The sequence below is a fragment of the Pelmatolapia mariae genome, linkage group LG8 (assembly GCF_036321145.2).
Source record: "Pelmatolapia mariae isolate MD_Pm_ZW linkage group LG8, Pm_UMD_F_2, whole genome shotgun sequence".
Classification (NCBI taxonomy): domain Eukaryota; kingdom Metazoa; phylum Chordata; class Actinopteri; order Cichliformes; family Cichlidae; genus Pelmatolapia; species Pelmatolapia mariae.
The window spans coordinates 29,857,609-29,869,029 of NC_086234.1; the positions used below are offsets into that span (position 1 = coordinate 29,857,609).

General features: G+C 43.2%; 1 protein-coding gene across 1 annotated transcript; it reads left to right on the plus strand.

The window, feature by feature from the left end:
- The first annotated feature begins 6,446 nt into the window (after positions 1-6,446).
- adoa (2-aminoethanethiol (cysteamine) dioxygenase a) lies at positions 6,447-10,224 on the plus strand. The gene is made up of 2 exons (XM_063481769.1): positions 6,447-7,025; positions 9,364-10,224. Exons 1-2 carry the CDS (start codon positions 6,690-6,692, stop codon positions 9,817-9,819), a joined length of 792 nt encoding a protein of 263 aa, XP_063337839.1. The 5' UTR covers positions 6,447-6,689; the 3' UTR covers positions 9,820-10,224.
- The last annotated feature ends 1,197 nt before the right edge of the window (positions 10,225-11,421 follow it).

Consider the following 11,421-nt stretch of genomic DNA (forward strand, 5'->3'; position numbering starts at 1 on the left):
GCAGTCTCTGATTTAAACAACACATTTGTTTTTCATTCCAACACAGGAGCTGGAATGTTGTATTATTTTAAGGATGGCTTGTTTCCAGTCCAGGCATTACTGCCTGAATGACTGTCATGGATCCAGGTGATCCAAATGTAGGTGCAGAAGAAAGTCTTTAACTTCCCTTAAGCACAGTGGCAGTGGATGTGGGTTGGAGATGCAATGAGCTTGAACCTGCAGGCGACCACCTTCACTGACCACACCATCTGTGACGGAGGACTCATCTCTCCTGTTGTCCTGCAAGCAAACAATCATATTTTTTGGAACATGAACTTAATTGCTTTCTTAAAACATTTTTTTCTGCATTTGGTATAAAACAGACTCCAATTTAGACAATCTCAGGCTCCCTCCCCACCGGAGAGGTGACATTCAATGTCCAAATTGTCAGTCTGGATCGCCGTGACCACCACCCAACACACAATAATGTCATGAAAGCATCATTTTAAAAAGGGCTATGCAAACATGGGCAATAACTTTCATTCTAATGATGTGCAAAATGATTTGGGCACAAAACAAATGTTGCTGTTAGAAAACTTGCAGACTTCACTATATACAGTGTAGACCCTCTAAACTAAGTTTGGGATGTGATCTTTCAAGAAATGCAGACCAAACTGTTGTTGTTTGTTTACTTACACAGCATGTCTTGTAGAATTAACTGGAGTCACAGCAACAGCATAGTGCAGTCATATCTCAAGTCTAATAACAGAAGACAGGAAAAGATCAGTAAAGAAACAACTTCCCCAAACCAAAGCACAAATAAAACAATAAGTAAAACAGGCTGATCTAAAGTATGATTAAAGTTCAGCCCGATTAATATAAATGTCACTGACAGTTGCTAATATATTGGAAAACCAAAATACTTACCACTGAGTTGATGTCTTTCTGTCCAACAGCAGGAGTGCTGGTCCCGAGCCTCAAAGACAGTAAGAAGCAAGCAGAGGGAGAAAAAAACAGAACATATTTCAGAAACTGATTTGATCCTTAATGGCTGTGCAATCATTGTAACATAGAGTTTGCTTATGTTGCTAAATAAAGGCTAGATTTGACATTAATAGATGCCACAGATGTTCAAAAGCTGCCACAAAGCATGAAAAAATAGACGTCTCCGAGCATTTTTGCAAATATGTGATGTCTTGATAAATCGAGCAGATATTTGAGCTTTACACAGCTACATTCTCGCCTGAAAATATCTTAAAAGTTTATTTTGTGACCCAGAAAAACTAATAAGTTTCTTAGCCGCGCTCCTCCGCCATTGCCGCGCTTACAAGTACGCACAGGCTCCGACAACCGGCCGACAAATGCGATCCTCCTTTTCACCAGACCCTTTCTGGGTCACAAAATAACCTTTTAAGATATTTTCAGGCGAGAATGTAGCTATGTAATGCTCAAATATCTACTTAATTTATCAAAATATCACATATTTGCATAAGTGCTTCCACGTTTTCGGAGAGCTCTGTTATCCACCCCCCACACCTACCTACCCCACCCCTAACGGCTGCACCTCCCGAAGAATTTTGTCTGGGCTCTTATCTCACTTATTTATTTCAAACAATCAACAGAAAATTTCACCGACATAGTTTTATGTAAGGTTTTTAAGGCTGTGGTGTTATTTTTTAAGTAACATGAGCCCAGCGGCAGCAGCAACGCTAGGCTAACACTAACTAGCTAGCAAGATTATAAACCTGGTGCTAAACTAAGAGAAGCCACAAAATCAGTTTGAATAAGAGTAAACATTTACTCACCAAGTCAGTGTATCAGGTAAAGATTCACAGCAATGACAACAATAATATCTTGAGCTGAAGCTTCTCCAGGTTTGCTCAAAATGTTCCATAACAAATGCACCGTGAACATGCGGACTGATCCGCGAGGGAGGAGGACGGTAGTCACGTGGCATTTTCAAAACACATCTTTCATCCTTCCGCACAGAGAAGCAAAACTTCCAGCTTACTTAGTTTTTCTAAGTTAAGACAACTCAAATTAATCGAGTTTATCAGCGTTTTTGCATAAAAAGTACTGGCAACTTATTTAAATTGAGTTCTAATAACAAATTGATAAAAATTGAGTTCAGCCTATTTAATATTTTTAATTAAACACAATATTACATTTTACAGTGTACAGCGTCCACATTACTGGAAATACTGCACCAATCTCTCCGCCAACCTCCGGTTTTATTCTTTCCTCATTTCTGAACAAGAGACTGAAGGTCTCCGACTTCAAGCAGCAATCTCCATAATCCAGTGAACAATCTATGCTTTTCTCTCTGAAATCCATTAATTTGAAAATTCACATTCACATCCCAGCCACTTCATACTCAGCAGCAAATCTCCCAGTGCAAACTGGAGGTCACAGGACCACATCACCTACAAGGAACAGACACAGCCCACATAGCAGACGGGTCTGGCCCGGATCTGGTATCAAGCCGGCACTGCTGGCTGACTTCTGGCATGACAAGACGTATGTCATTCAGATATGGGCCAGGCCTGGCATAGATGGCACTGTCTATGTGATGGCATGCCATATCTGGCTCGATTGTGGTTTGGTTTATGTGGCCCAGGCTCATAGAAAACAAGGTCTGGCTGGATCCGGCATCAAGCTGGCACTTCTGACTGACTGGTGTCATGGCAGGGTGTATGTCAACCAGATGTGGGCCAGGTCTGGCAATGATGGCACTGTTTATGTTCCTATTTTCCCATTTTAGTTAGAAGACCCAAATGCCATGTTGTAATACTATACTGCTATGGGAGCCAACGTTTCAAATGCAGGTTTGACAGGTTTGTGAGTGTACACTTTATCCAAAACCTAGTGAGGGTTTACTCATGTTTGCCACCGGGTGGCTGTAGCTCAGGAGGTAGAGCAGGTCACCTACTGATTGGAAGGTTAGTGGTTCGGTCCCTGTCTCCTCCAGTCTGCATGTCAGGAGTGTGAATGTGTATGAATGTAGTTAGGAAGCACTCAGTTTAGAGGAAGTGTGTGAATGTGACATGCTATATAAGAATCAGTCCATTCACTGTCTGAACAGAGTTACGTCATGTTACTTTTGCACTATTATGTCCTGGCACATGTTGTTATTACATGGCTTGATTAAGGTACACATCAGGCTGACATCTGGGGCCAGAGCTGAAACTGTTCTGGGCCAGCACAGGACCACCAGTGTGTCTGCAACTGGCCTTGTGCTGGCCCATGTGTGGGCCACCAAAGGGCCGTCATTCTTTGCGGTATGTGGGCCATGTGTGAGCACATTGTGTGGGCCAGATCCGGGCCATACCAATATTGCTACATGGGAAGAGACTAAGATTACCAAACCTAACAGCCTACATGTCTTGGATGTACCTTTACTGCTAAATATTATGAAGAGAATTTGAAGCGTCTTTATGTTGTCATCCAAGCTTCTATGTTTGGTGCAGATTTCTTGACAGATTCCACTGCACACTTTAGCTAACAAAGTAGCTGATACAGAATGGCACAAAAGGAAAGGTGATGATGAAAGTAGACAAGATAAAAAACATGAAGAAATGATAAAACGTCTGCAAGAAAAGCTTGAGAAACAGGTTGTTGTGAGCTAGCAGCAAAGCAGCCTAATTATGGCACTGTAACAGTACTGTAATGGTGCCGTGGGTAAGGAAACTGACTTTTTCTTGACTGGTTAAGGCCTTCATGTGGGTCACGTCGTACACACAAAGCATCTGTGATTTAGTAGTTAACACTAGCTGTGACTTTAAAGCATTACCAGCAAAGATCCAATTTGGGCTTCTCTAGGTTTTTCTTTTTTTATGCTATGCTCCAGTTTAAGTCGTAATTTATGCATTTATTATTTCCTTGGCTGTAGTAATCCTTTGATACTAGAGAGAAAAACCACAACAACAAAATGGTCAACTCTTAGGCTCTGTGTGTGTGTGTGTGTGTGTGTGTGTGTGTGTGTGTGTGTGTGTGTGTGTGTGTGTGTGTGTGTGTGTGTGTGTGTGTGTGTGTGTGTGGATAGATGAGCAAAATACTTTTTTTTTGCATTTTTATATCATTATGTTTTTGTATTTGTATTAGAACTGACATCCTGTCTGCCGGTGGCAGACGCCCTCAGACATCGATGCGTTGGTGGTTCTTTGTGTCCGGGGGTGGGCGTCCGGGTACACACCGGCTCACTCCTTGGTGGCTGCTTATCCGGGCCTGGAACCTGGGGCTCGCTCGGGCCACTTCGGGGGTGGGGTGCCCTCGGCCTCTCGGCCTGGGGCTCGGTCACTCTGGCACAGCTGGCTGCCGGCGGAGCTCACGGGCACGTCACTGCAACCCCCCCTGGCTTCTGCTCCGCGGCTGCTGAGTGATCCCTCATCTGGGACTCTCCTCAGCTCTTTCTGGGACAGTGGCGCGGCTGCCCCTCTGTTGGTCTTCCTTGGTCTCTTGTGTTCTGGGGGCCTCTGGATGTCTGGAGTTTTGATCTCCTCCATACCTGCTTCATGCCCTGGAGGATGGGACTGTGGCCCCCCACACCCTCTAGCAGATCATTACATTAAGGAACCTTTTAAATACAAGCGCGCTCATGCTCACAGGTGTACACACAGGTGATCACACACACAAACTACACCCTTTTTGGCTCCTACCTCAAAGCACACTGTGCGCTGTCGATCTTACGTGCTGCACAATAATGTTTAATATTAAGTATGTAGTGTTATATTCCCATATATCATTGTGATGTTGTTTATTCTATTACTCTCGTTTTCTTCTGCTTGTTTTCTTTTTTCTTTCTCAACAGGTGATCCAGGTGATCGATATATGTATTTTTTGTCTGCTTATTTTGTTGGTTTTTGTTTTTTGCCCTTTATCCCCGTCCCTCTTCTCCGCTGTTTTTTTTTTTTGTTTTGTTTTTTCCCCCCTCTTTCTTTCTCCCTCTTCTTTTCCCCTGTCCCGTATCTAGCAAGTAAAAAAAATAAAATAAAATAAAATAAAATAAAATAAACAATAAAAGGTAAATCAAATGGACCATTACGGCAAGGCTGGGATGGTCCATTTGGTAAAGTAAATCCGTTGGGCATCTTTCTTCGCCTTTAGACAATAATTCTGATGGCAAAAGAACCAAACGGGACAGGTTTAAAAAAAAAAAAAAAAAAAAAAAAAAAAAAAAAAAAGAACTGACATCCTGTCGCTTTCAGTTTATGCCTTTCTTTTCTGCCCTTTTATATAAAATATCATATACCATTCAAATTTACATTGACTTTATCCAGCCTATTTACACACATTACCCTGTCTTGACTAGTGTGCTTAGTGTGCAAAATATAATAAGTACATTTACACTGAATATGACCCCCCCCCTCCTCCCCCCATAAAAAAAACAAACAAAAACCCAAAACAAAATAAATAAGTAAAAGAAATGTTTAGCTACTTTGCATGGAGTTGTGCTCACAGCCCTAAATGGCAGGCTGTATTACACAAGTGTGGAGCATCACCTCGCCACATGGATCCTGGAATATTTTAACAATAAACAGCATTCTTTCAAAATATTCTCTCACTTGGTGTTTTGATTGGTGGCCCAGAGCACTGTCTCCCAATCCCTCTGTTAAGAACTGAAAATATGAGTCGCATGATTTTTATCCTGATCAAACCATTCATTCATAGTTCTCTTTGTACTGACGTGCAATGACCTATGACTCTAAAGCAGGGGTGGCCAATTAACTTTCCCAAGGGACCACATGAGGAACTGAGGCCTCTGTCATTAGGACTGTGAATGGCAGGATTAGGACCCTGGAGACGGACCATGAACTCGAAGGGGACTTGACATTGGAGACAGAGGGGGACGACAAAGAGGACCAAAACTGAATATTATAAAACCAATAAGAAGATCCAAAATATAAACAGACAACAGAGGATATAATCACACACTCACAAACAGCTCAAAACACTGGGTCAGAAATGCAGAAACCCTCATCCTATCTGCTTGACGCGTCTACAGGTGCATTTCACTGTTAGTGCTTTATGTCAAAAAATGGCAAAGCTTCACACATCTGTTGTCTAAAATCCTTATGGTCGTGGTGTGTGTGTGTGGGCGTGGGTGGGTGTGAAAAGTTAAAGAGAAAAGAAAGCCTTAGCAGAAGGAAAGAAACGGAGATGGAGGATGTGATGCGGGGGAGGGCCACAGAGAGTTCAGTGGCCTGTCTGGCCTTCCCCTCTACAAACTCGGTTGCGTCCTCGGGACCTCTGGGAAATGTAGTGTCACTGACAGACAGAGCTGTTCTTTATTGTTTCTGGCTCATTTGTACACCCGCCAGTCTTCCACAGTTGCACAAAGGTGTGTATTAAACAAGATCCGATGGCGCAGTGATTCATTGCTCGCGTTAACGCGAAGAAGACCACGATAAAGTTTTCAGGTTAAACTTCACATCCCACGCTGCTTGTTGCTTCGTGCGCAGGCTCTTTGAGCGAGGATGAGGAGGCGACACCGCGGAGAATGACTGGAGGGAGGCTCTAATCTGGGGTTCAAATCAGACATTTTCACTATGAATTGCGTTTGTTTGTTTGATAAAGTCGCACTTTTTGAACTGTCCGAGCCTACAGTACATCTGCTCACACTGTAGGATTTATGTGGCATTTCAACAAAGGTGGTGGAAATCCTGGCAGAGAGACGCCGATAAGTTCTTTGCTTTTTTAATTTTGGGGACAGCATGCCGCGAGACAACAAAACTCCTCTCATCCAGAAAATAGCAAAACAAGCTTATACGACATTCAGAGGCTTGGAGTCGTCTGCCAACAGCGACAATAAAGGCGTTGAGGACAAACTTAATGGGCTAATCTCCTTAGTAACTGCCGTCAGGGCTTCCGACGTGAAAATTGCTCCTCGGAAAACCAAACCGAGCTCCGGGGCAGCGGGGCTCCAGAGCCCCCCGGTCACCTACATGCACATTTGCGAGACGGAGGTGTTCAGTATGGGTGTGTTCCTGCTGAGGAGCGGCGCGTCCATACCGCTACATGATCACCCGGGGATGAACGGGATGCTCAAGGTTTTTACACCTCTGTGTTCAGCCTGCTAACTTCATTTAAGCTAACTAGTTGAAGCTAACCAGCCTTAACTAGCTGGAAGTGTGCGTAACATACCTTTAACTTTGCACTCGAACTGACGTAGGGTCAGCACGCTAAATAACTATGGTTAGCCCACACCTTTAAATACTTGGATGGGTGGAGTCATTTATGTCCTTGTTCCAACATGGATGCTGCGTTACACCCTTTGGTGCCTTTCTCATACAGTTAGTTGTGGGCCTATTATAAAGAAATGTTATTGGTGGGTGTGGTCACACAGCATTTGTAACAAGGAACATAGAAATGGAAGGAAGAAATACATCTGGTGCTGGAGCCAAAGCTCTTCCAGCTCAGACTTCAGATTTGGTGAGTGTGATCACCTCTATACAAGCAGACGTTTTGCTGTTCTGCTGGTCTGGAGCATTCAGGTGTGCACTAACACAGTGCAGAAATCTTCCAGCAAGTTCACCTCATAGTCAGACCATGCAAAGCTCAGAGGTGTGAAAAACCCAAGAGCTCCATCTCAGATTGTACAGGCTTCAGTTAATAAGTTAAATGCTACAGTACAATTGGGGAAAAAGTATGGCTTTTTTGTATGATTGCCAGAGAACATGGCACTACAGATAAGTCGTGTGTGTGAATAAACCACATTGTCCTTTGGACAGACTAGGCCAGGGGTGGGCAATCTCAGTCCACGAGGGCCGGTGTCCCTGCAGGCTTTAGATCTCACCTTGGGTCAACACACCTGAATCACATGACTAGTTCGTTACCAGGCCTCTGGAGAACTTCAGGACGTGTTGAGGAGCTAATTTAGCCATTTAAATCAGCTGTGTTGGTTCGAGGACACATCTAAAACCTGCAGGGACACCGGCCCTCGTGGACTGAGATTGCCCACCCCTGGACTAGGCTAAAGTAGTGATGTCTGCTAGAATGCACAGTGCTACGTTCAGTGAAAACAAAACACAACATGTCTGATTTTGCAGCCAGAGGACCTCGGTGCAACCATGTCCTATGTGTACCAAAGGACAGCTAGAGCTATCTGTCTGATAGCTAAAGCTTGATCAATATTGGGTCACACAGACACTGTAATAAATGATATTTTACACAGACTGTGTATCTATTGTATGCAGACATACATCATGTGGAAGGAGAAAAATCATAATGTATTACTTTAACATTCTGAGGTATTCGGTAGGAGACAAAAAATCAGCATCTGCTGTACAAATCTACCAAATCAAATATTTGTGAATAAGGGAGCAGCCAAAAGTAGCTGTTGCTTGTATGAACAGATTGTTTTTAGTTTGGGTTTGTGGTTGTCTGCTACTAGAAGTGTCAGAGTGCACTAATTTGTTTGTTATAAACACTTTTAAACCAAAAAAGCCAATTGCAGGTTGTTCAGCTCCTGTGCCTGCAAAACCAATGATCACCCTTCCACCACAGTTGGTGTGAGGTGCTGATGTGGTGTCTTTGGTTTTCTCCAGTGTGGTGGTGTATCTTATAGCTAAACATCTCCATTTTGGTCTTATCTGTCCAAAGGATATTGTTCCAGACATCGTGTGGTGTGTTCAGATGTGCTGACATTTTCATAATAGCGAGATGGGGCTTTCTCCTGGCAACTCTTAGAATTAGTCAATACTTGTTCAGTCTATTTCTAATTGTACTGTCATGAACTGTAGCATTTAACATATTAACCCAGGCCTGTAGAAGCCGAGATGTTTCTCTTGGGATTTTTGCACTTTCTCTGAGGATTGCATCGTCTGATCTTGGAGTAAATTTAGTGGGACATCCACTCCCAGGAAGATTGTGTTATTAATGCACATCTGAATGCTCCATACTAATATACTGCCTAAATGTCTGCATGTATAGAGGTGTGCACACGCAGGAGCACCTGGCTGCTACTGACCTTGTACCCTGTACCCATAGAAGCAGTAAGGACTCTATGCATACAAAAACACGGCTGCACATTATAATCCATTCCAGCCAAAGTAATCAAAATAATTGAGTACATGTAAAAATGACCTAATACATGTAATTGATTACAATTAGCTGTCTCACCTGTAGAATATGAGCTTCTGTTCACACATGTGACAAAACAGTTATAATAGTTACATAGAATAGTTATTTTAAACTGGTTGGATTCCCAGCATGGACCTGGCTTTTAAGTATAGTCCCCACATTGTCAGCCGTGTTAAGGTCGGGGCTTTAGGAAGGCTATCCAGGAGCTGTATGTTCATAACTTCTGGCTAAAGCTATTTGCATATCTCTTTGTCAGCAAGAAACTAGTTTCCATTCTTGCTATCTTTTTCCTGTCCTGTGGTCCAGGTTCTCTATGGAAAGGTGAACGTCCGCTGCTTTGACAAGCTGGAGCAAAACCTGGCTGTAACCACAGTCCCACCCGTATTTGACCCCCCGGTACCCCCACTGCAGATGACCTCCGCGTGGCGTGCCGTGCTCCGCTCAGTGGTTGAGTACTCAGAGAACAGCGGGCCATGTCTCCTCACTCCTGTGCGGGATAACCTTCACCAGATCTACGCAGTCGATGGGCCCGCCGCCTTCCTGGACATCCTGGCTCCTCCGTACAATTCAGATGATGGGCGAGACTGTCACTATTACAAAGTCCTGCAAAGTGCACTAGAAGATGAAACCAATGCAAAAGGTCACCAGGAACAGCAGGGAGAGAAGGGGAAGGAAGAGGAGGTGTGGCTCTTAGAAATCCCTCAGCCGGAGGATTTCTGGTGTGGTGGGGAATCATACCCAGGGCCTGCAGTCTCTGTGTAATAGAAGCCTGTGCTCGAAAGGAAATACACTACAAAGTATTACAGACTTGTTTGTTCTGCCATCTTCCAGAAGGAAAACCAAAAATTGAGTCATAATCACCTGGAAGTTACCTGGACTGACTGCCTTGCTCTTGGTTAAGGATAATATATTAGTGCAGAGGCATACACAGGCTTAAACTGACTTAAAGCCCTCTTGGAATTAGGACAACTGAACAGCCTTCCACAAATATCCCTGTGGTATTGGGAAGTGTTATCCCGGGGAATTCTCATTCCTAATATGGTGTTTTCCTTCAGATCATTATGTTGCCGTGTACACTTATGAATGTTATTAGCAAAACTTTGTGAATGGTGGGGTATCATTAGGATCTCTGCTGTGCTCCTTGGTGTTAGTCTCTGCTGCAGAGAGCCTCCACATTGCCAAAGCCTGCAGCACTCCTGTCTGCCTTATATGTGAATAATGAATGTACACTTATAAAGAAGGCCATGTACCCACTCACTGCACACATTATATTTACGCTTTCTTTTTATTCTTTTCACTTATCCATGACATGCTTCCTAAACAGGTTTGGTCAGTTATTAGAGGAAAGAAAAAAGCCGTTTTTTCAAAGATTGCTATGTTGTGATCTCACTTAAATCAGAGAATCTTTAAAAAGTGCTGGAAATGGAAGATGTATTGGATAACTTTAATATTTTAACCATTTTCACTGTCTTTGACGTGTATCTTACGTATGTCACCTGAGCTTATGTCTGGAATTTCCTTCGGCCTACATTTGACTCCACACACATTTGTGTCAGTATGACCATGATGCTGTTACTTTGATGATGAATGTATGTGGAGCAATAAAACAGATGAAGATGCTCACAAATGAAAAATGTCTTTTATCATTAATAGGGTTTAAAATCTGACAAAAGTTACTATATTTTGGGAGGAGGGTGGGTGCTAAGCTAATCAGCAGAAACCTGCCTGGCCCTGTCAGTGACCTGCACCACTGAAAGTCAGAGTGTAGTCTGCAGTGCTGATCCTGAGTGAAAATGCTGTCAGCTGTTGATGGGCTGTTTTGACCCAGTCAACATACTGTATTTTTCCAGAATGCCTGCAGAAACTGGTACTGTCATGGTCCTGGGTCAGTGACCAAGTGTTTTGAGTTTTTGTATCATTATTGAACTTTGATTTTGTCATTGTTTATCTTTTCTAGTTTTTGGTTTCTGTTTCTGTGTTCCATGGTTGCTGTTCCCTCCTAGTCAAGTCCGCGTCTGTTGTGTTTCCTGTTTTACTTTGAAAGTCTGTGTCCTATGTAAATGTATTGAGTTTTGCTTCCTGTCTCGTCTTGTCAGCTGTGTTCTCCTTCTGTGTCTCATTCCCTCGTTATCCCTCTGTGTATTTAAGCCCTGTGTTTGCCTCTGTTAGTTGCTGGTTTGCCTGTGTGATCTCCCTCCTTCATCTTATGTTTTCTCTCCGTGTCTCCCTGCATCTCTGTTTTTGGCTTCAGGTTTGTTTTGTTAGTTTTTTCCAGTTTAGGTTTTATTCTCGCCTTGCTGTTTCTGTTTGTTTTCTCCTACCTCTTAAAATAAAGCTCACTCGCATCAAAAGTTGCTTCTTGGG